Source organism: Trachurus trachurus (genome assembly GCF_905171665.1).
Source record: "Trachurus trachurus genome assembly, chromosome: 6".
Classification (NCBI taxonomy): domain Eukaryota; kingdom Metazoa; phylum Chordata; class Actinopteri; order Carangiformes; family Carangidae; genus Trachurus; species Trachurus trachurus.
This window is the reverse complement of record NC_139897.1, coordinates 8342308-8368546: the sequence shown is the minus strand read 5'-3', so window position 1 is coordinate 8368546 and position 26239 is coordinate 8342308. Positions and strand designations below refer to the sequence as shown.

Here is a 26239-nt window from a genome sequence, read left to right as displayed (position 1 = left end):
TTAAAATAAACACACCGACATGACCAATGCCAGTGTCATGCATCACGCTTTATTGGACGTGAAACACTTGAGTGAACTCTCTTGTATTAGCTGATATTAGGTCTCTGTGGAGTCTCTTCATACACCGACTGGAGGTCAAACATGGTGCCAGCTGCTGTAGACTCCACACTACACTGTGTGTTTACAAGCTTGTGGAGTGTACTAATGTGCACTGGGATTTCAACACGTCACAACACATCAACAGGCATCCCAAACTGACATTTAGAAGCTGCCTGTGCCCTGTGGTGTCACTTAGCTCTTTTTGCTACTCTGTGGTTATATTTGGTGGCTGATGGCCTTCAGCTAAAGCAGGCATTATTACGAGGTGGAGAACAAGTGGCATGGAAATGTAGAGACTTCCTTGAAATATGTACCAATTCTTCGTAGGCAATGCTTTAATAGCTTTGTGGAAATTTCATTTTCATTTACCTGTTGACTGAGAGGGGCAGATAAGCAATAACATTATTGATGTAAATCTCCAGTTTGGAGATACTGTAGCCTACATGATCAGGTTGTATTCAATTTACATGAGGTAAAAATGTCCTGCGAGCTTTGAAGGGGACATATTATGGAAATATTACTTTTTGAAGGCTCTTTAACATATATTTAGTTGTTTGTTTTGCCTTCCGGCCCCCAAAATGCGAGAATTGACAAATAAATCTGTAATGTGCAGGCTCCCTAGTGGTTTTATGAGCTGTTCCCTCATATGTCTTCCAGTGATGTAACTAGGATTCAAATTTGCATAATACCACCCCTACCTGGGACCGGTAGAAGGGGTCAGGTGGGGCAAGCAGTAGCTGATTTGCATTTAAAGGGACAGGCACTGAAACCAGCCGTTCTAAACAGTGCTGCTTTGAGAGTATGAAAAGAGCTGTGATGTTTGATCCTTGGGGTATTTTGACCACAGCATGTCACAGACATGTCTTTAAGACACCTGAGAACTATTTACTTTAAACTAACTATTAATTTGTGGAAAAGGGGCATAATATGTCTCCTTTAATACTATATTCTCCTAATTGAGAAGACAGACAAACACCTTAATTCATCTTGGAGAATTCCAGGTGTCCAGCAGCTCAACAGTCTCAAAAGTAACAGTTTTATAATTAACAATAATAGTTCAGGAGTCATGAGCTTTTGCCTTAGGTTTCATACTGTTTAGCCTGATTGCAGTGATGGCAAAATATCTCCTGAACCTGTCTGTCCTGCTGTGCAGTGGGATTGGATGTTGGCTGCAGCTTCTCTGGCCTGCCAGAGTGTTGTAGAGAGGGTGGTTGGTGATGTCTCCTGCATCTTACATTACATATGGTCCTGAGTGAGTCCAGACTCCTGCCAATCACAGGCTCAGTCTTTTTTAACCAGCTTGTCCAGTCTCCTTGTCCTTCAGGTCAGACATGCTGCTGTCCTAACAGACCGCAGCATAAAGAAGTTCACTGACCAGTGAGAAAACATGCAGCATTTCACTGAAGAGGTCAAAGGACTTTTTTCTATTTTTATCATCGTTTTTAATCTTTTCTTTTTGAAACTTGGTATGTGCGGTCTTAACATTCCTTTATTAATAATTATACATAAATGTCATAGGTGCTTTATTTTATAGTAAATAACACAGTTTACTTCTTTCTCATTCTATCTATATATTCAAACAATTTAGCCTATGTAACTTGCTATTTACTGTGCACGATGAAAAAGCCTGATGAACAGAGATAATTTTGCAGAAAATCACATGCAGACTGATGGAGAGAGAGGAAAATGAAAATACTTTTTTCATTCTACTGAGTCAATTTAATTAGCTCGCAAATTAGATTTTGTCATCTCTGTTGGTGAAAAAACACAAGACGCACATAATTCCAGTTTGTTCGGTTTACATTTCCCCTTGGTTCCTGTTATTTGCTTAAAGTGTCTTGCTGCATGAGATTAAGCGATGTATGCTTTTACTATCCTCATGTGATCCAGAGTCTCCTGTGCCAATATCTATGAAGAACATAACAGCTTGGTGATGGCCCCCTGGATGTTAATTAAGCCCTCCTCTCCTCTTCCATAGCTGCAGTACTGTATGTGTTGCTATAGCACTAACAGGCATGGCATTTAAGCCAGGTCTCTCTCTCTCTCGCTATAGGTCTCTATTCCATAGGAAGAACAAACTGGCAGAGTATCAGTGTATCATCTACATCTGTAAATGTGCAAATACAAATACACAAAGGACATAAATAGTACAATTACACATACATATAAAACAAAATAAAAAAAGAGAGAAAAACCCAGCTGGGAGGGAAAAACAGACAGGTCATTAATTGGGGCATTAATTAGTTTGAGAACAACAGTGTTCATCTTTTCTCAAGGAGATTAACCATGGTACCCTGTGCTCTAAGATGGAGATGAATTAAGCTGTTGGGAGGGCGGTGCTGGTGGAGTTTTTTATTGACTGGTGGAACATGGTGATGGCCGCTCCGCCAGTGGACGGGGTCCTTTCACAACTCCACTCATAAATAACTGTTGTAAATGTGCTTGCTGTACACTGCGCAGAAAATGAGACGGGCCCGTCATAAACAAATCCATGCAAGCGGGGAATGATATACTGTTGAGTTAAAGGGAGAGGGAGTCGTGTGTCCGGAGCGGCTCGGGGAGTCAAACGAAGATGTCAAAATAGACACGTCATGTTACATCAGGTCTGTGGCTGGAAACAGGAAGTGATACGGTCGGGAAGCTGGAAAAGCACACAGCAAGACACCAGTCTCTCTGATGGGGAAAAGCTTTTATACTGTAGGGTGAGCCTTTTCTATATATGCATAATCACAATAATTGGGTAAATTAATGAGAGAAACCCCACAGTGTGAAGTAATTACTGCCAAGAGCAGCAAGAAATAATTAATTGTTTCGATAAGTGAGTCTAAGAATCACTTTTAGTGATAGAGTTGCTCTATAATACATTTTACCGTAGGAATTACAATGGTGTTCTCGCCAGGTTTCTGTGGAGAGCTGTATTTATAACACTAGAAGATGCAATTGCAGGCTCTGCAAAATTAGCATAATCAACTAAGTAGAAATGTATATTGGGGGATACCGAATATTAGTCTATTAGCAATGAGTCCACTAATACCCAGCAACAAGGCCAAGTGAAATATGTTCATTAAGCATTTGGAGGAGCTGAGCCGTGTTGAATTAGGCCTGCAGTCAAACCACATACATGATTGGCCTGCGGATCTGGCTCCTGGCTAAAAAAAAAAAAAAAAAAATCAAATCCTATTTTTTCCCACCCGTTCTCTTCTCAATACACAGTTATGTGTTTTTTTGCCCAGACAAACACATTTACATATTCATGAGCCACTGACACAGGCTTTATTGATGTACACTCTCCTGTGGGAGGGAGAACATTGGGTGGGAAAAAGAGAGGGGGGGTGAGAAAGTGAGAAAAACTCCAATCTTGTGAGTCATCATTAAAGAAAATAAACTTGGCTCACAGGGGAGTGCAGGAGGGAAGGGTGAGTTCATGGCTGGGGTCTGGGAAAGAGGGATGGAGGGACTGGAAGTGAGGGGATGCAAAGGAGGAGTAAACAACAGTTTGTATATCTCTATATGGGCTGGTGGTGAATGTGAGCGTGCGTTTGTGTCCATGCCAGCTGAGACTGATCAAACATCCCTCTCGCTGCTCTGTGCCGCAGTGCCCCATTGATGAACAGGGGGGGGGGGGGAGGAGGGGGGCGCTGGCAAGATGGGTAGGAGAGTAAGCCAAGAGACGTCCCAGCTCTCTATGTTTTTTTTTTTTTTTTTTTTTTAATTGGCCACAGGGGAGCGGTATACCTGCATGACAATGAGAAGGTCGAAGACCAAGATGAAGGAGGCCAGGAAAGCTCTGGAGACTTCATCGCTGGGCAGGAAGCCACGGTTCAGGTTGTCCCAGCTGATCCAGTCGGTGCTGATGACCAGAACCACCACCGACGTCAGAGTGATGAGCACTGTCCTGTGAGGGGAAGGGAGAGGAGAGGAGAGGAGAGGAGAGGAGAGGAGAGGAGAGGAGAGGAGAGGAGAGGAGAGGAGAGGAGAGGAGAGGAGAGAGAAAACAATGACAAGAGAGGACAGAAAGGAAAAGGAAACATGAGGCAGAAAGGAATGGAAGTAAAGAAGTAAAGGAGAAACACAAGGTGAGGAGACAAGATAAAGGAAGTGATGGGAAAGAAGGAATGGAGTGGAAAGAAAAGGGGAGGAAAAGAGTAGATGAATAGATGAAGGACAGGAGGAAAAATAAAAGTAGAAAAAGTGAAGGGGAGTGGTGATAGGCAGGGATAAAAGAGAAGGAAGGAGAGGTGATAAATATATGAATAATGTGCATTAAAAAGGTCAAGACCTTGAGGAGAAAAACACATCTGTAATTTCAAAACTTCCAATGCAGCTGCACAGTTGTTTTTTTCTATAATGCTGGAAAACAAACAACCTCCAGTGTCAGTTACACGAGAAGATAAATCAAGCACCTTTTCATAGACACAACAACGTATCCAACAATAATTACCGCATACCTGGATTTGAAAAAAAAAAAACAGGACTTCCAGGAAGACAAATGTTCCTGCATTCACTGATTTAACATGAGCCAAAAATATTAAATTGAACCTGCATGCAGTGGTTGCTTTTCTTCCTGAGTTTTGTTCATGTCACATTGCAGTAATTCTGTGTTCACTGTTTACTAGAGCGTTTCACAGCCGTCTGACTACAGGCACCGTGGTGAAGGCTGCTGTTATTCTCTGCTGTGTGTTTTGTCTCAATGTCACCCGGTGATTACTGTGGCGGTGTGTGCATTCTCACACCACACGTCGGCCCGGCTGCATTGCAGATAGTGTATGCCAGCTCTTATCCCGCTTCAGCTGTTAGGGAGAGACATTTTTTGGGGAGGTTTTTTTTTTTATTATTATTATTATTTCACAGTGGGATTCTTTTCTGTGGCAAAGCCCGCCTTTTTTGGCACTGTCCTTTATTAACTGCCACAAGCCCTTCACCGCATATTGACGAGATATATCCAGTGACACTTTTGTCAATCATATTTCGAGCTCTGAATTCCAAATGATAGCTCGTCAAATCCGGCATTGATCGTGACGGAGCGAGTCGGGGCGGCCATCAATAAAATGAAGGGCTGCGGAAAAAGTCACAGAACAGTTTGTCTGCTTGCATTCTAATCGGCAGGTGAATCAATTCTGTGAATGGAAAAATGTTCAACGCCGCAGCCGAGTCTGAAGTGCAAGATGTCTTGTGTCGCGAGCTCTCTGTGCACATATCAAACGGATGTCAAACTGCTCCAACCGTATCCTCTTCCTCACACGTCCTTTCACTTCTCACTGTGACCCTAAAATGAACCACTGGCAAAGGCGTTTTGCATGTCGTATTTGACTGACAGCACTGAGCCACTGGTGAAAGAACACCGCTGGGGACTGCGCGCTGGTGCTGTAATACATGTGAACAGGGAACAATCCTACTTGGCTTTCTAATAATGGCCGTATCAGACATGCTTTGCAGCATTTGTTTAGCAGTTATTTAAGGGTCACAGCTTGTAGTACCAAAAGGAAAATGCAGGGCTACGGTTTGCCCCGCGACCTTGCTGTGTCCATTGATTTTCACCCTGTTCTTCTAATTAAAGGTGCTGACACTGAGTGAGGGAAGATTAACACGGCTATTGACTGCATGTAACCCTGCAACGGGCTGGATAGAACACATAACACGTATATGGCTGCATGCACGGGCTCGCAGGAATATATTATGCAGTTAGCGAGCTGGTAAGTCGTAAAGATCTTGTCATGCCCCATGTAGTCATGGGAAAGGACAATGTACCAGAAGAGAACGATCCGGTTGTTGCCTTGTTTCCAGAATCTCCTGGCCGCTTTGCCCCAGTCTGGGTAGTTCTGATCCTGGAGCATCATATCTGTCACCTGCACAAACCAAACAGAGTATAGGTTAATCTATAATCTGTTGATCTCAGACTGAAAACAGGAAAAAAAAAAAAAAAAAACAGCAACTCTGGCTCTGGTAACAAGTAACACAGGAAACCTATCTAACACATCTGGGATGAACTGGCATGCTGACCATGAGCCAGGTCTCACCTCCCAACATCAAACCAAACCCAATAAAGCTCTTGTGACTGAATGAGAGTGAATCTCTGCAGGAATTAAACCCTCAACAATCATATACTGTTCTCAATTTGCATGTACACATGCATTTGGGCATATAATCATATATAATAATATGATTATATGGTCAATATGATATAATATGAACCAAGAAAGAAATAACAAATCATTAACAGTTTTAAAATACAATGTGAACTGAGTAAAACCAATGCTAAATGATGCAGAGTTGTAAACACACATTAGAAATGCAGCTATATGTGCCTATTTAAATTCAAATATTGAATATTTATAATAATATTATATAACTACAGTATATAATAGCTATACTGAATGCCTATTTAAATTAAAATATTGAATATTTATAATAATATTATATAACTATAGATATACTGAATAACACTACATCTGTGATTAAATACTAATGAGACTATGATAACCATCTGTAATTATTGGCTTGTTTCATTATTAATGTTGTGGTCGTGCCTATCTTTCCATTTGCTTTATCACTGTTTCCACACTGACAACTTTAATGCCATTAAAAGAATCCAACAGTAGATTGTCTGAGAGCTCAAAGAGCTTTTTTTTTTCTTCTTTTGCACAAATAAAAGAATTCCCTCTATTCTTTGTGTGAAGCGGCTGCAGAGACAAGGTCAATTTGTCAATAAAGCGCCTCACTGCAGATACTGTAGCTCGCTCATGTTGGGAAAAGAATGTGAATCAGGCAATCTATGGGATGTCTCTGGCACTGCAGCTCTGCAAAAACAGACACTTCCTGTCCACTCGTCTGGCGAAGACACGCTGGATATCTGCTATGCATAGGAGACACAGAGGTCATCTTCAAAGTGCCTTGTTGAATTAATCGAATGTAAAAAACCTTGCAAGTGATTCCTGGAATCAGCACTTTGCCATGGTCCAACTTTCTCTCTCAAGAAAAAAAAAGGAAAAACTCAGGGCCAAACACACACACACACACACACCCTGCTTTCCTCCCCCCATCGTATACCTTCCAAACAGACTTGCCCATTTCCTTTTTGCCTTCACCTCTGTTTCTTACTCCTTCTCTCTCTCCTTCCACCCTCTCTCTTTCTCTGCAGTATGTACTGTAGAATACTAATGTGACCGGTGAGGGAGCTTGTCAAGTTGTCTCAGCTGTGTGCATGCCGGTGTCAGCGCCCCACTCCTCCCACCACAGGTAGTCCACTCCCGCTGGAGCTCTCCCTCTCGCTTTATGTTGACAAATGAACAGAGGTAGGTTTCTCCTCCAATATACTCTGTCCCTCCCTGTGCATCCATTGTTTCCTCTGACCCTCCTTAGATCACGGCCGCATGTTACTCTAAGGATTTGGTAGCAGATTGAATTGGATTGGTGTAGAGTAACTCTGTGCCTTGTAATGGCTGAGGGGTCACACCTGACCTAGAAATTAGATGAGTATGTAAAGAATGGATTCACCATGTTCAACTTTATTATATCTGGTTATATATATGATTTTAATACACTTATATAAGTATGGTAATATATCTAAAAGTAGTTACTGTTATAGCACTGCAAGCAAGAAAAGAAAGCTGTGGGTGAATAAATGTTACTCTTGTATCTTTACCACCAGACCAGCTTTCCTTTCACAAGCCTGATGCTACACTACTGACACATGATATGAAAAGTAGGGATGGGAAAGAGTTTTCATGTTTAACACATGCATACACATGTCATCGAACAACTCAAGAGGGTAAAGTTCTGTGCATGGACTACTTTCATTAGTAATGGGTGTTGTTAAATTCAATATGATGTGTCTGTGGCCCACTTCAACAGTCACAAATGTGTTTTGAGCTAAACGCAAATGTAACGTATGGTACTAACCACACTTACAACTAGCTGGATGTTAACATGCTAAAACATTTAGCATGCAAGAGTTTTGCAAGTTAACGTGCTAATCTTAAAGGGATAGTTCAACATTTTCACAAATTGGCCCATTGCCATAATCCCTTTAGTTTTAGGAGTAGGTTCTTTACCTTAAATTGTCGGTGCAAGCTATATTTTTAAAACGGCAGAGCAGAGCCGCGAGCTGCTCAAAGCTACGCTACGGAGGCTAATGGGATTTCTTGGTTCATCATCTTTAAGATAGGGCTTTTTTTTTTTTTGCTCATTTTTGATGCTACTTTATTTTACTAGCTGTTTTGCATTAAGACCATTGAACAATTAATAACACGGCCATGGTCTATTAAATGAAGGTTTTGAAATAATTTCTGTTTATATATCAATTTGAAATCTCATTTAGCATGTAGGTATAATTTGCATATGCATTAGTCTCATGCTGTCTTGATGAGCATTAACTGCAACCACTGGATATTTTGCCATCATTCATTTTGACAAAACCACTCAAATTCATCCTCCAGAACAGGAATATCTGTAAGTTATCACACTGTGCTGCCAGCGAGGCTAAAAGTATTATTTTATGTTAACGTGTTTTTAATAATGCAGGACTAAAATTCAAATGTCAGACTTACTGTGATATAAAATGAAATCTTAGCCTTCATAAATGCAAACTTCTCTAATATTGAGGATGCATAAGAGTTGGAATTTCACCATCCAAGCAGTGACAAAGTCTCCCATCCACGTCCCCACAGCAGCAATCTTCATAAAACTCTCATTCCTGATGCCCATGTACTCTGTCACCATGTGAGGCCTGCAAGGGAAGAAGACCAAGAGTGAAAAGGATATAAAAAATGCAGCGTATATTATGAGGGTGGTAAAAGGAGGAAGAAAAGGAAGGAGGACTGACAGAATGTGCCAACGTAGAGAGAGTCAATGGAGGTCGAAAGAGAAAATGGTCACTGCCACTAAGTATCATGATGCTGGCTGTCACAGTTAATCAATATCAATCCTGTGAAAACAATGAGCGATGGCTCTACCTTCCATAAAAGCCTGGGGACTGTAAACAATTTACACCAGTGCAATGGAATTTATGCAGTATCACCTCTTCCATTTGGTCCTGCAGCGTTTGGCAAATGATCCATTTGTTTGGCAAATTTGTCTCATGTCTAGTTGATTTCAAATCAACACTGCCAACCCAATGAGATCCCTCCTGTTAATGCGCCGGATCTGAGCGAGCTCAGCTTAACATCAAGTGCGGCAGCACAGAAGCAAAACATAGACTAGGTCAAGACACACCATTAGAGAAACAATCTCGCATGCAATATTATCTGATAAGAAATGACATGCTTTCTTTGGAGTCCTAGTTACGCCTTCATCTCTGTACAGTAAGTGAAGATGAGAAGCTTTTGTTCAGCCCCACAAAAACCCGCCAACCCACCCAACACACTCACACACCACATCACTCCATTTTCTCCAGGTAATAGCACAGGGAGGGAGGAAAAGTGGGTCAGTCGCCTCCTATATGGGACTTGTGCCGGGGAGAGAGGAGGAGAACAGAGGGGAGCGAGGAGGCCTGTTTGATCTCCTGGCAGCAAGTGTCTTAGAGGCTGAGTGGAGCAGGTGGGCGCCTATCACCTCCCCCTCCAGCCTCTTCTCACCCCCCGCAGGTCACACTCATGAATATAATAGATGGCCATGGATACCACTCTGGCTGTGCTTTCAAGGGGTCGTATTTGAAGTCAATGGCTCCATTCGTCTTTGTTTTCCCTGGTCATTTTCTGGCCACCAGCAAACACCAATAAAAATATTTTCTATTGCACAGAGGGCTCTGGAATAAAATAAAAAAAACCTTGCTTGCAACCCTGCTGGAACCTAGTTCATTAAATACTCTATTTCATTGCATGAGGAGTTTTATTCAATGTGCTATTCACTTTGTAAATGAGTCGTTGTCATACAAGTTTAAACAATCTGCTGAAACGCAGAGGAGGGTAATCCTTTTAAGCTATTAGTTAATGTTGCAGCCTTAATAGGTCGTCATTTTTAATTAATGCTAATTGCTCATGCCTTTTCACATGCATAGTTCAGATATGAAAAGCATAATAAATGCTCACAGGCAATACAGAAGAAGCATGATTAATTGTGACAAGCCAGTGACCCAAAATGCCAACAGTTTTCAACTACCTGTTTACTGCAATTGTGCAACAAATACTCTTCCCTGGAAGGAAACATTATAAATCATATGTCATCAATGCGGCACACGTTTAACAGTTTTGACAGGATTTTATTGACGAAAACGTGGAGTACCGCAAGTGACGTATTGCCCCACTCAAGCCCGCAAATAAAACGGCCTTGATTGGAATGGCGATTTATATCTGCATTAAGTCAGTTAGACATTCAGTGGCTTGGCACTGCTCCAGTTACCAAGGAGATCCCATTGGGAGTCATTTACCCGCAGCGAAATTCTAATCGATACTTCTGGAAATGCTGTCTGGCACCACATGCTAGGCCTTAAATCTAAAAAAACACCCTGCTGCCAACCCCTGCCCTTCTCACAAATTTAATTGAGCAAATGTTACCCCTGGACTCCATTTTTTGTTTTGTTATATATAACATGGCACTAAATATAAATACATATATATAAATATATATATATATATATATATATATATATATATATATATATATATATATATATATATATATAAATATATATATATATATATATATATATATATGTATATGTATACCTATGAAGAGTTTGGGGACTCTTTGCACTCCATGATCAGAGGCAGAACTCCCTGACTTATTCATGCTGACTGAAAATTTAATGGCCTTTAGAGCCGGGTGACCTAATGAGAGAATTCAGTGTAGTGGAACATCAGTACAGTAGCACCATGAATAATCAGCCCCAAAATGGCTCCCGTGGCTTAATCGCAGAGCCAGTGGCAGTGTCGGTGCCAGCCAGCCAGCTCAGCCAGCTTTGACCCTCTGTGGAATGTTATCAGGTTTCCCACACTTGTTCAGACATAATGTTCAAGGACGTTTCAATGCCTTTCAAAGTCTTGTTCCATCACATGCAAGAAATTACAATTTTGCGCTACAGAGGGTACGGGGTTACAGAGTTGTGAGATCGGAGGTTACTCTACTTTGACAGTAACCAGTGAGGAAGGCCATTTTAATTGTTGTGTTACAGCCGTCACCTGCACAATCATGGTTCTTTTATTTTGGTGGCATCTTCGGTGCCAATAAGTCATTTTGATGTTGGGTCTCAATGTAGCTAGAGCAATAACCTGTCTGTCATTGTATTTTGTTTCAATAAAGCTTGACTTTCTGTACTACTTTTCTTTGTCTGTTGAGCTGGTAGTGCTCATGTTCAAAGTTCCTCCATCTACATTCACTCCACTTTCTTTAACATAAAACGGATCGTCTGTGCACCAGATTCTGTCTTGATAATAATGTACAGTATAGGTCGACTGCTGTTTTATATTAAGTTGTAATAGACTTGGAGCTGGGCAACAATTCAATATTAATGTTCATGACTTTCAGTGGAAACATGATGATCTGTAGGGCTGCAAAATGTGGAGTAATGAGGTCTAGTGCACAGGAACAGAAACGGTGAAAATGTTAGAATTTCCCCAAACCAAGGATACGATCTTAAAACAATCAAAACTCAATGATATTCAGCTCACAGTTTCAATAAGATTATTTTAATTAGTCACTAACATACAGAGTTTGGTTTATTGATTAATACTTGTGTAGCCTTCATCAGAAATGTGAGAAAAAAGTGAAAAATACCTATTATAATACATCTGAAACAACAGTGATACACTGAAATTCCCTGTTTAATTCAAATCCAAACCCCAAACATATTCAGTTTACTATCAAATTAGATCAAATCATCTTTTAAGAAGCTGAAACCAATAATTGCTTGGTGTTACTCATTACTCACTTATTAAACCTGTCACTTACCTGACAATTGACGCCCAACTAACTGAATCCCACATTAATTCAATTTGACATTAACAGAACAAAATCCTCATAGTTGAGAAAAATCATTAAATCTTTTTGAGTTTTACAGTTTCCATTTAAAACTGTCCTAGACGTGATCATCTTATAACCAAAGCCCAATAATGATAATAAATCACTGTGTTTTGTATTACATTTATGGTGAGTTTAGTGTCTACAGTACAATACAGTGGTGGTGGTGACATACTGTAGGGTTTCATGTAATATGCATCAGTGTGATTGTTTCTGTGCAACTACATACAGTATACACAATATATCTGCCACATCATGATATTAATATCAGAGAAAAATAACTGCAATTATTTATTTTACCCTCATGGCTCAGCCACAGAAAATGTATTAATATGAAAAACACAGCAGATTACCCCTTTAAATGTGGAACTCCTGTGGCTATATGAAAGAAGACTTTTAGTAATGGAGTGGGCTTGTACATTTTTAACTACATCTGAACCTATAAAGGGCTTTCCTATAAAAGAAATCTATGAGGTTTCTCTTTTCTCATATCAACAGTCCACACAGCTGCACAGTGTCAATGTCATACCAGCACTTATACAGCTCCATATATTCACCAATATGAAGAATGAGGATTTATTATTAATATTTATTTTTTATCAAAGTCCCCACTCAAGTATCAAGGCCCATGAGAGCCCTGATAATTAAGGTTATAAAGCAGCATGCTAAAAGAGCTTTCACTCCTATGAGTCATCAAATACCCTGATTTCTATTCATTTCTTTCACCATCCACTTGGACCTACAGTATATGCTTTCATGCTGGTTTTAATAAACTTGTTTTCTCTGTCAGACAGCCAGTTATTTAATGAGTGTGCCCTCTCCTGAGTGACCTCTTCTGCCCCATAAAGGCTGGACGCATTCATGACATCAAATTTCGACCTTGGCTGGCTCCGCATTGAAATGCATTGTCTGTCTCCTCTCGGTGCACTACAGTAGCTGAGGTCATATTTACAGTGTACAATGCTGAGCAGCAGTAGTTACCAGCGAGCATAAAGCTGCCAATACACACACACACACACACACTATTCTCACTATCACTATTCCGTCTCCCAAGGCAACTTAAACCCTCAATCTCTATTCATCACTCAGCACAGAATCAGACCACGCATTGCATTAGACAGGCTGGAGATTGAGTCCTTCATTCCTTATCATTCCCCCAGCCCAGGATGGGCAGCGAATACTGTCAGGCAATATCCTGGACTGCAATGTATCAGGTCATCCATTATCAGCTTTTCATAAGACACAAGGGTCCATAACCAGTACATGTACCCAGCAAGTCCTTTACATTACAAAACTAAATACGTCGGTGTCAAGTTACCCATTGTGTTTTCTGATAGAGTGACATCCCTTGTCTGCACCTTCAAAAACCATTATAAATCACTGCTGAAAAATAAATCTCTGTTATGATGTGAGGATGCTGAGATTAATGTCTGGTAGGGTTTAGACATAAAAATGTCTCGGTTTGTTCCGGTGAAATATGGTGGTTTGGGTTAACATTACTCATAGCTCATTAAGGTTAGCAGACTTTCAACACCATGGTTACAATAATAACCACTTGGTCCAGGTTGGCGTACAGTCGTGGTTAGGGTTAAAAGATAAACATTGACGATAGGAAATGAAAAATACTCCGGCATTTTGTTGCCCCAGTGATTAACCTTCACCTCCTCCCTCGGTGGAATATGTCGCTGACCTGGTTATGGATTGCACATGTGAAAAATATATTCTGCTTTCAGAAACCTGGGTATAGCCAACAGAGACTGTTAGGTAGTTGTTAGTCGGAAAAAAAGGATTTACTAATGTAATGATGGTGTAGATGCTGTAGTGTTAATAACAGTGGTATTGACGGTCGTAATGCAGAGGATAAATTACAGCTTTGCTTTCATCCTCAATTTTAGAAGGTAAACTAGGCGAAGGTAAGGTAGATAAAAAAGTAAATTAACCTGAGTCCAGACAGTGGGAAACCAAACTGAATTCATCCTCAACTGCTGAGCTAACACAGCTGGGGCACAAATGTCAGATTTGCTGGATGTGGTGAAGTCAAAGACACTGCTGCAAAAACACAGGTGATCAGAGCTGTGAATATTATTAGGAGGAGAAAATTAGGATGGAAGTGTGCACTTCAGGTACAGTATATACCAGACCAATGTAAATGTTCAATTGTTTTGTCTTTTGAAAACCATGGATCTCCAAATGTCAAGTGTTTATTGAACTAAAAAAAGGGTTTTTTCGAAGATTTTATGTTAAATTAAATGGTCTTCTTTAGCTTAAAGGGATAGTTCAACATTTTGGCAAATTAGCCCATTGCCATAATCGCTATAGTCATAGCAGTAGGTTCGTTACCTTTATTTGTCGGTGTAAGCTATGGCGGAGCAGAGCCGTGAGCTGCTTAGAGCTATGCTAAGGAGGCTAATGGGATTTCTTGGTTTCCCTCATCAAACTCATCAAATACACAATCCAAAAACTCCAAAACGCGCTGGTGGACAAGTTTTGACCTGCACATTCACCACGCTATGAGATAATAACGGAACGTTACGAGACAGAGTTGTTTTCGAGGTAAATACAGACTGCTTGCTGAAAAACTGTCCCTGAAGGCAACGCGCATCAGCGGTTTTGCATGAATTTACCTCTAAAACGACTCTGTCTCGTAACGTTCTGTTATTATCTCATAGCGTGGTGAATGTGCAGGTCACAACTTGTCCACCAGAGCGTTTTGGAGTTGTTGGATTGTGTATGATGAGTTTGATGAGGGAAACCAAGAAATCCCATTAGCCTCCGTAGTCTCTGAGCAGCTCCGCGATTCTAAAAACAGCTTGCACTGACAATTAAAGGTGAGGAACCTACTGATATAGGGATTATGGCAATGGGCCAATTTGCCAAAATGTTTAACTATCCCTTTAAGAGGGGGAGATATTTTATTAAACTATAGACAAACCCTTACTTCTCAAATTAATCTGAAAAAAGTCTAAATCACCAAACCAGGGTTTTCACTGGACAGCACTGATATGTATCTTATCGACCACACAAACACACACACACTACTGTACATTAAAAACTAATTTTAGAGAACTGGTGAGAAGATGAACTGCTTTGACGACATATTTTTTGCCTCAAAATAAATTGTTGTGCAATGTGTGTGTGGTATTTGGAAATGTCAGGAGATGCTTTATGAATTATTATTATCATTCTTTTTTTGAAACACTGGCTTCCAAACAGCAGTTAATCAATGCAACAAGGAACACGACATGCAAAATGTTAAGCTTTAAGATGACGGAAGTGAAATGTTATCAGAGATATGATTTGTTATGGTTAAACATAAGGAAGAGATGACAAGACTGCAGTGGCACTACACACAATAAAACACATACAGAGACGATCCATCTGTCCTGCTGCAACGCATCAGCACGTACACACGTCTATAATATAACACGTATTGCTTTTCCCAGTGGACACACACTGCTGTCAAAGCTGTAATGTTCATTGTTTTCAACTGCAGTTGTTCTTCTTAATGAGACGCTGACGTATATGGAACCCCCCCTCCCCTCTGTCCCAGAAAACAGAGGGGTGATATAAACAGAGAGGAAGTGACTGACCTCACTGCTTCATATAGCGCCGTTATGTTTTCAGAGACACTCCGACAGAAGGGGGGAAATGACTTCAGAGGAAAAGCTTTACACTAACTAAACAGTCGCTAAATACGTAATGAGTCACATTTGAGATACCGGCGTAATGTGCATGTGTAGGAGTGTGAAAGACAGCAGGAGATATGATTGGAAACTAGGTGTGGGTGTGTGTAAGTATGAGAGAGGCAGAGCGAGGAAGGCAAAGAGAGACCAATTAATCTAACCTACAAGACGTTCACTGCAATTTACAAGCAGCGACAGGTATATCAAGGTCTAATAGTAAAACTGCCAATAGTAAAACTGACATGTCCTCACACAGGTGCCATTTCAAACATTTTTGAGCTTACAGCTGACAAATGGTATATTCAAAGATGAATATAGTTTCAGAATTAACTGAAACTAACTAAATCATCAAATTTGGACAGAAAATATGAAGCCATTAGCATCTCAACCACCCAAAGACCAAGCAGAAAGCTGAGCATCCGTTCCCTCTATCGGAGCAGAGAAGCTGGAACCAAAGAACCCTGGGTATTTTGGTTTTATGGAAATAATTGTCTCTTCGACAAATTACATCAGTCCATGTGAAACAAACATGCTAAAAAACCACATGTGCTTAAAGTTGTATATATACTGAAGCTGCTGATTTTCTTCTAAATCAGTTGTGTTATGGAACTAGAGTTATTGTGCTGTACCTCAAGAGGATGTTTGTGTTTATCTCCTTTCACAATATCAGTGAATAAGAGCCACTGGAAATGTTTCAACAGCAGTTGCCTGGTAGTTTCATGTTAGTAGAGCATTCCTCGACAACCTTCCACAACACCATCTTTGATGGTGGTGGTACTATGACGGGCTCAGTAGTACCTCGACCATCAAAAGTCGACTCTGAAGTACCCTGGATATAACTAACAAAGATTTACACGTACTTCACTGCATGATTTTTTGCTCGCATTTTTGTGTGCTGTGGCAATGGACAGGAATCATAGGTAGAGAGTAGAGGAATGACCAAGGACTCACCGCTCAGTGCGTTTAAGCCTCTGTGGTATGCACTAACCATTCAGCTACAAGGTTTTCATTTATTCGTTAATTTACCTTCGAAATTCAAGAGTTTAATACAAGGCACATTTACCATCTGCTCTAAAATGATTGGCAAAACACAGAAATCCTGTCAGCCCAGTAACAAAGGTAGCCGTACTTTAAAGAGGAATTAAGCAGGATTTTTTCTGTAGTTATGCTACATCTTTACTTTAATTAAAAAGCTCCGGAGTGACTTGTTACGAGTGAGAACAGAGGCTCTCTGTCTTCCACCTGGTGTCTCATGGCATGAAAACCAACCTTGCAACATCAGTGTAGTACCTGCCCGCCGGCCGGTGTCCCAGCTCTCGTCTCTGCACACCGCGGCACAAACACGCTCCGTAACCCGCCGTAATCTTTTGTTTATGACGGTTAAGTCTACACAGATACACGTTGTAACATCGTATATGTTATATAAAGTTATCCACCGTTTCCATGGATTGATTTTTCGCTGGCTTCGTTAAAAACAAACGCACATGGCCGAGAGGAGGGTTAGCAAAACAGCAGAAAAGCGACCAGACTTGCATAGTTTCTCTTTAAACTAGAGTTGTATAGTTCTTGAGACCAATTTTTTGTGGTCTTGGTCTTGTCTCGGTCTCGACAGTGTTTGGTCTTGGTCTTGTCTCGGTGTCGGGTCTCTCAGTCTCGCAATGTCTCGGACTGGCAGAACGGACTCGAAGGGATTTGTAGCCTACAATATCCAGGCAGGCATGCTTTGTTTTTGGATATCATTATTTATACGCACCCTTCAAGTGGTACCTATCATATGCATTTTGTGACACAGATGCGTTGGCGCTCGTCCTCTCACGTTCTACAACTCATGCGGAATAGCAAAATATGGTTACTAGTTTTTTTTTTTTGGTCTCGTTCTTGAGCTCAACTGGTCTTAGTCTTGACTTGGTCTGTCTTGGTCTTGGTCTTGTCTTGGTCTTGATACTCTCTAGTCTCGGTAGTGTTGGTAGTGTCTTGGTCTCGGTTCAGGCGGTCTTGACTACAAGTCTACTTTAAACTAGTGTCATCAAGAAGCCATACTAGTGGTGAGCAGAGATGGTTCCTTAACTCTTCGTGCACTTTCTTTCTGACATAATGTACCTTGTGGTTTTGGGAACTGATGGTCAGTAATGGATTAGCCACTGCCATTAACCTTGTGGCTTTTTCAATCTTCCCTCCTTCTTTGTATTTAATTGAATAGAGCTGCTGTAGGTTAATCAACAATTTAATTTACCTCCCTTTATGAGCATCTCCATCCACTTAAAACGCCAACAGGCAGCCTGTTAGTCACACCGTTCAGCGTTGAGCAAAGCCCAGATCATAGAACCAATTGTTGGAAAACGCTGCCACGTTGCAGGCAGCAACGCGTCCCATGTGTGCTCGCATGCAACAGGAGTCATCAACATACCACAACATGCTATTTATTCAGCCATTTAAATCCACTTGTCCATGGTATTACCCCAGCTTAGTGCCAGACAAGCAAACAGACAGGCGAGGGGGACTAGAATACACGCAGCACAAAGGATCATGGAAAACAAAGGCAAATACCCTTACACGCTGGGGTCTAATCCCGCTCAGGGTATCACTGTAGTCAAATGCCAAATCCACCGCTCTCTGCTCCTCATCAAAGATATCCACCAGCTCAACCCCACCCTTTTCACTCTCTGCTTCACGCCCTCATAGCTCACTTGTTCCCGTTTCCCCACCCCCCGCCCCGTCATCCTGACATCCATCAATTTATCCCTCTACTGAGTAACATACACAAGAAGTATAGACATCATTTCACAGCTTTTCTTTGGCTGTCCCACTACAGCTCCTCAGTGGCTTCCCACACACACACACACACACACACACACTCTCTCTCCTTACCTCCCCTCTTCCCCTCCACCTTCAAATACTTCACCGGCCCCCTTTCTCTAAATTAGTCATGATTAATGTGTACGCCACGCATTGGGCCGTCTTAATTAAATAACACCATCTAATTAGGGGCTGATTTCGTTTGGTAATGGCACCGTAAGATGGGCGGAATGGGATTGTTCGGCGTGACAGAACATTCATGAAGCCCGTCAAACTCCCTGGGCGGTCACACTCCCCTGGTTTCACACAAACAGCCCCTCTTAATCTGACAGTTACATTAAAATGCAAATAGCCCAGATGTGAGGGTTTGGTAACGAGTGTGGATTACAGCAGCTCCCAGGGAGCCGTGATGGACAGACAGGGCTTTTTCTCCCCCGATATGACATAAGCCAGGTAACAGGTTGATAGCTGTTGACCTGGAAGTGGCTGTTTAAATATTGGCTGATGCACTGTTGGACATGTGTGTGAGATTACACAGACTGAGCTCAGAGATAACGGCTCTGATGGGCTGATCTTACATCGCTAATCATGAATAAATACTTCTCATCCAAAGAAGATGTACACTACACGCTTTTATCAGTTTGTTGTTTACTGTTTTATCTCCTCTCCTTGTGGACGTATCCGCTAGTTTTAATTAAATCAAGCTCAAGACTGACTCAAAGGTCAGAGAAAATTAAAGAATATTAATGAGCAAAGGGGCACAGGCAGCATACAGCATCAGGTCAAGGAGACAGCAGGGGGACAGACGCCAGACCCCCATCCTGCCACACACACACACATGCACACACATGCACACACTGCCCTGACAGCTAAGTTGAGCAAAGTGTGAGATGTGAACAATATGTGTTTGGGGTGCGAGTGTGTGTGTGTGTGTGTGAGGAGAGCCACCAGAAGAGCCTCCCCCTGCAGTGCACCATCATGGCTAGATGTCAAAGCCAAGCGAACCTGTGCCAAAATACCTACCCTTTAAAAACCTTTGGCAAGTAATAATACCTCACAGCGGCTTGTTCTTTCAGCACAAATGAAAAGGAAAAACACCATTCATTCCCACAGAGAGCCAGCTGCAGCCACAAAGGGATGTTGTACTTTTCCTTTGTGCTGTGGCAAAAGAGAAAAGTACAACAGCATCGCTGTGGGGTGAGAGAATGGTGGGAGAGAGGAGGAGGGGGAGGAGGAGGAGGGGAGGGTGAATGCAAATAGAGTTTGGGCATAGATCAAAAGACTTAAGTTTCACTGCATCATCAGGGCTGGAGCACTTCAACCCCCCCACCAGCCTCCGTCACCTCTCTGCTGCATTCATGCTCTCCCAGCCCAGAGCCCCGGAGTCTTCTGAGGGGCATCCTGGCAGAGTGTGAACACTGCTCTTACATGTCGGTCTTGAACAGAGATGTGAACACTAATGGTTTTTGGCAGGGGCCCGGGTACTTGGTGGACACACTGCTGGAGCAGAAAGAAAAACAAGCGGGAAAGAGGGACAGGGAAAAAAAAAAAGGAGGGGTGGGTTTTGAAGGAGGGGTCTCCGAGTCCAGGAGAAGAAGAGCAGGTGTCTAAAAAGCGGTGTTGGGGGTTCACTCGCTTTACAACAGCACCATCTGTCTTTGCGAGCAGAGCTTTACAGCGTCCAATCACTAATGTCAAAGCGCACAACAAATAATTATGGCTGGATTTAAGTGTTGTGTCAGCCAGTGTAATTGTTTAATAAGCTGTTATGGTGGCTGCTCTTTCTATCTGGACAAGTGATGCAGCTAAAATGAATGCAGTGTGACTTGCTCATGTTAGATGGATATAAATTATATGTTGTGTCTCTCAGAGCGCCTGGGTAACTCATTATGTTTCTCTGGGTGTCATTAAGGGAAACATTTCTATTAAATAGAAAAAGCACTGACGGACTATTAAAGGACCCCTTTTCTTGACATTTCAAGGCTGAAATGAGAGGTAGTTTTAAAAAAAAAAAAGGAATCTTCTCTTGTGACACTTGCACTCAGCGCCTCTGCAAGTGGAACTTTTCCCTGAGCAAGCAACATTTCTCGTCTCTGCGGACCTGCCCCCTGCGCTCAGCCGCTCGCTTCCTTTTTCTCGGCCAACCAAGAGAGAGCGGACAAGATGGATGCCGGGTGTCACGGCGCCGGCCAGAGTGACAGATGGGCTGATTATACAAGCTCATCCCTCTGGCCGTAGAAAAACACAAATACCTCGCCTGCTAGCTAATAGCCTTCATCTGCCTGCACCTTATGGATAGGTGAAGCTGGTTGTTAATATGGGAAAGCAGCATTGTATATAGACAGATCCCATTACAGCTCCGGCCTCCCTCTTGTACCTGAATAGACACCTGCCACACTGTGTTTTTTTTTTTTTTTCCCCTGTACAGCTCAAACAAACAAAATGGTAAATCACCTAACGGCGACCTCGTGTCTGGATGGCTGGCTTCAAGGGCATGTTTTCCTTCCTCCAGACGGACACATTGCAAATGCATAAACGGATTCCTGTCAGCGGCTTGATGTGTGGGTGTCACTGCTGTGCACGGTGGTTTCTCAGCAGGTGAGTCTGAGCAACAGAAGCCACAAACTGAGAGAAACGTGGCAAAGGCGTCTTGGTTTCCAGCCAGAGAGGTGTCAAAAAAAATAAGTCAAGATCATGGGAGAATAAGTGCAGGTGCTGAAGGTGATCTTTCAGGATTAACCACTCTCCCCCTCGCCTGCCCCTACCTGTGATTTAAAGTCTGGGCTGATTAATCAGGCTGGTATCGGGTCTCTGTTCAGGCGAGACGTTTAGATCAATCACGCCAGCCAAAGGGGAGCGTACAGTGTCTAACAAATGGGAAGCAGAGAATGAGGGAAACGGGGCAGAGAGAGGGGGGAGAGAAAGAGAAAGAGAAAGAAAGAGAGAGATTGAATGGCTTACTCCATGCTCCCAGCCATCAGCAGGAAAAGGTTGTAGATGTGTGAGAAGATGAAGAGGAAGAGGATGGCGCTGAAGAACATGGTCATCCAGGAGCCATGATCCTCGCGGAACATTTTCAGGCGCAGGTATCGACCTAAAAGGAGCATGACAAGGACACTGCTGTCAGTGTGGTTCAAACAGCATGTCAACCGGCCAACATGTGTGCCCAGGAAAATGAAGATGAAAGTAAATAAATTAGTCGCATAGATCAATACTGTCCTAGTGTCAGACATGTGCCCTTTAGGCCATTGAAATTAAGATTAAAGACCACTTTGAGGTGTCACTCCCGCGACACTGGAGTAATTGTCTTTTCCTGACCAATTTCAACAGTCACTATTGTCATCATCAATCCCAACAGAAAAAAAAATAAAATTCTACAGACACATCACTTCATGCATCCGGTGGGCACGCTGTCAGCCGACTGACGCTCGCTTGTGTTTCATGATGCGAGTTCTGCATGATTAGAGAAATTATTCAAACATTTGTGACCTGTAGTGTTTTTTTTTCCACCACACAGATCTGCCTTGGAATCAAATTATGGAGAAATATCTCTCTGGCAGAGCATGAGATTGATTCAGATACGCCGCCCTCTGCACAGAATACATAATCACATGAGCATGTCCTCTGGTGGCGGCACTCAGCAGAACTCGTGAAGACAATGAGGTTTATTATACCACCACCAGCTTCTTCTTCTTCTTCTTCTTCTTGTACCTTTAAAAGACTACAGCTGGTGCCTTTGGTGCCTCTGTGGCTCGCTCTAAATATAATGCCAGACCAATTTTTATTTAACTGCTCCTCAGGACAAACAGAAAAATATTTAACTTTAAATAAAAGGTCCGTATCCCCCCCCCCCCCTGGAAACAGTGGCATGAAAAAGGATTACGGAGGTGCAGATGACTGAGATGAGAAAAATAATGTGTGATGCTGGGTATATATGTCATGACACAACAGCTGTCAGAGACCTTGGTCCACCACCAACACAAAAGGAAATTTTGGAGTGTCTGCTATTACCATCATCACTCAGACCTGGGTCGAAACAGATTTGGAAAAAAAAAAATAAAACATGAACTGGACACCTCAGAGCGGTCACATTGAGCATTATCTTTGCCTAATAATAAATATCGACGATTGTATCCATGACTTTCATAACTTCAGATAATCAAATGTTGAAAACCTAAACAAAGCGTTCCTTCTAATATGTTAACACATATTCTTTCTCAGATTTTTGGGTCTGATGCCCAGCAACCAGCTCAGCCTCAGGGTACACTGTCCAAAGGATAAAGAAAACACTGCTCTTTGTAATAAGCAGACAACTGTCATTTTGAAATAAGCCCATTATAAAACCACCAGCCATTGTGCTCTGTCAGATAACACTGTTACAGCTTACACAACCAGTAGTGGTCAAGCTGGCAATAAACATGGCAGCACCGGTGATGTTGATCTTGTTGATGATCGAGTCCCCGGGACCAAGAAGTGGTGATTTCATTAGGTTTCTGGGAAATGTATAAATACAATTAGATCATGGTTTGTCTTGAAGGTTGTGGCAGTCTATCATGAGGCTCCTATTTGACTGTCTAGGACAGTTCTCAACCTTTTTTCAGTGATGTAAGCCCTGTTGAGTCACCAGTATCTGATTTATTAAACTTTTCTAAACTTCTTAAAGAGACCCCGAGGAGTTTGCTTTTGGTTATAAAAGAGTCTCATATTAATGTGGATGAATCTACGTTACCCACTTGTTAATGGGTCCATTTTCAATAAATATATCGTTTTGTCTTTATAGTTATTTTGATATTATTATTTAGTGGTCGACTCGCCCAGCATTTCCGAGTTTCGGTTTCCCGGACGTTTCCCAGCGGGTCATAGGAATAACGCCGCCGGATCGCCGTTTATGGTCGGAATTATCAACTTAAATAGCCTTCTATGATTATAATAAAGATCTGTTTTTAAACCAAATTCATGAACTCAGTTACAATGGCAGCTTTAAAAAATTCTGAATTTTGCCGGCTGTGGTTTTGCCTTCTTTGGCACTTGTTCTTCAGCAAAGCTTCAACCATGACTCCATTGTTTGAGTTGGTGGACGTGATTGATAGGTGATGCCATGTGGCACGTGCCAGGTTGGGTCAAACCATCCTGGTATGGAGAAGACTCTGGGTTTTTTAGGATAATGAAAGTGAATAGCCTACTAAATATAAAATTCAGTTAATGAATTTACGCTAATATTTTATTGAAATATTGAATTGATGCCATTTTAAAAAATATATATTTAAAAAAAATCTCACATACCCCACTGGAGTGCCTTCAAGTACCCATATCCCCATTTGAGAACAACTGGCCTAGGATATAGTTTATAACGTACTGTAGGTTTTCTGTTGTACATGTTTAGTCTCTGGGTCCAAGCCAACTCCCTATGATATCTGTGCGACATTGTAGGCTGCGTATGACATCACCCCCTTGTTCACTCCCTCCCTACACCCTGTATAATAGTTTGTTTGCCTCATCTCTGCCACCTGTAGGGACACAACAATAGAGAGAGAGATATTGTGAGCAATAAGTAGGGTCGGTGCCATGGCTACATTTTCAATTCCACTTGAATTTGGACTAATAATTGAATGGTAAGAAGGTGGCGACTGGGGAGCCAGCGTGAGACTTGACGAAGCACAAAGAGGACGTTACGCAAACCTATTTTGCAGGTGGAGGAGAACCCCATGATGAGGTCCTCTTGTGCTCCAACCAAACCATCAAATGCTTCAAAGCTGTTCCACTGACTGTTAATTAAGAGATCCTGTATGACTAAGCCTGGCTATACACCCCTATTACCACTGCTTTACATATTGCTCACACACACTTCGAGGCTCTCCTTCTGCTTTGTCTCTGCAAGCTGTGATGTGGTGCCAGAAGCAGCCATCTTCCCAGGAACAACTCTTTGTTTTCCTCTCCTCCGGCTCAGTCAGCGTCCCTTTGAGTTACAGCTCCTCAGAGAGCTCATTGTGTTTGTGTCCACACAAACGCACACATACACACACACCGAGTGAGAAAGATAGCGAAGCAGAATGCTCCATTTATTTTCCTATTATGGCCTGGCTGGTTTACTCTCCTACAGTTTTACATGCTGTTCAATCTCAGCTTGCTCACTTTTAGTTTTTTCTTTTTTTTCTGTGCACATTAAAACAAAGATGTGGAGATTCCTATGGAGATGAAGATCTCTGTTGAGTTAAAGTGCAGCTATAATAAGTGCACCTCCTGTTGCAAGTTTAAATACATGGTACACAAAAGGGATCTCACCTAACAATAGATTTGGAGAATTAGTTGAACTTGCTTTGTTTTTGTATTGTGCGCTTTAGAAATGAGATTAAAAACAAACAAACTGGAATATTCCCTTGATGGTAATATTCAACCTCAAAGTTTTGGGAGCTTGAAGCAAAACTAAAGTCTAGTGCGAGGCCACACCATACGTCTTGCTGTGTGGTATTTCAGGGCTCATCACAGATGCATAATTGAATTGACTTGCATGGGTGAACTTAATTGCCTCCAGTGCCAATGAGCCCTGGCTTAGATGTAGGTGCACAGTGTGTATCGGCAGATCTGACTTTTAAAGCAGGATGCCGCGCCAGCAAGCACGGCCGGCCTCTCTCAGCCTATATGGGCCAGATTTAACAAGGGGGTGATTCAAGACTATTCAGCCAAGCCGTTTGAGTCACCACACCTCCCGACAGCCCAGGACCCCGATAAGGAATGATGCATGAGCGCTGCCTCCTGCGAGGCTCAGCCCAGCAGGGGACAACAAAAACAACACATGGACAAAGCAGCTACTCACACAAACCTTTTATACACAGCCTGTGACACACAACACAGGCACAAAACACATAGAGGGAGGAGAGGGACACAATTGCTCTATCTCTATCTCATCTGCTCTGCAAACACACAGTTACATGAACTAAAGCTTTTGTATGAAACAACAGTCTAATTTCAGTTTGAATGCTAAATTACAACATGTACAGTCAGATTCCTCCAATGCTATTTATATCGTTCTGTTTGGGATGAGATCATACCCACCTCTCCTCAAGCTGTTTCCATATGGAAATGAAAATCAAACATATAGCCGTGTCTCCATCTAGTGGTGACACCTGAACACACACCACCAGAGTGGCTGACTGGTAAGTGCACTGATATAAAAGATGCAGATAACCACCTGGGCTTTACAGTCAACACAGTGCAGTTATAAAACGTCTCCTCTCTGCTTTCTCTGAGATACTGCATCGGCTTGCTTTTACTTTCACTTTCTCTGGTCTTTAAGAGGACTGTATTTCATCAATCTCACTCATCCTGTGTTATGAGTAAAGCCAACTATGTCCTCTGTATTGAATATTCCTAAAATGCCAAATCTGTCTGATAGGGGCTCATTTTTAAATTACATTTCGACCCTTTTGGACTAGTATTTTATCGTTTTTAAATTATGTATTGGACTCAAATTATGTAGCATAGTATTTTACCTATAGGTTGCTTCCTTTGCACTTTTGTATATATTTTATTGTTTTAGACATTGTAGGCATTTATTTCCTCTTTGCATTCTATTTATCTTCCTCGCACATTTCCCTTTGTAGCAAGGGCAGAAGGATTACCTTCAGGAAGAATAGAAAAGTTCTATCTATCTATCTATCTATCTATCTATCTATCTATCTATCTATCTATCTATCTATCTATCTATCTAT

At 41.8% G+C, this 26239-nt stretch overlaps 1 protein-coding gene across 3 annotated transcripts in view; it reads right to left on the bottom strand.

Annotated features, from left to right (window-relative positions):
• tmem117 (transmembrane protein 117) overlaps positions 1–26239 on the bottom strand; it is a 48864-nt gene that overhangs the window by 3803 nt on the left and 18822 nt on the right. For 2 of the 3 annotated variants that reach the window (XM_083974116.1, XM_083974117.1), the window contains exons 3-6: positions 21492–21624; positions 8725–8824; positions 5848–5945; positions 3835–3994 (exon numbers count right to left, since the gene is read on the bottom strand). In XM_083974116.1, coding sequence (XP_083830242.1) covers positions 3835–3994; positions 5848–5945; positions 8725–8824; positions 21492–21624 — 491 coding nt within the window. Of the gene's footprint in view, positions 1–1705; positions 2711–3834; positions 3995–5847; positions 5946–8724; positions 8825–21491; positions 21625–26239 lie in introns of those variants that run through there. The other variant, XM_083974118.1, reaches the window with a different exon arrangement.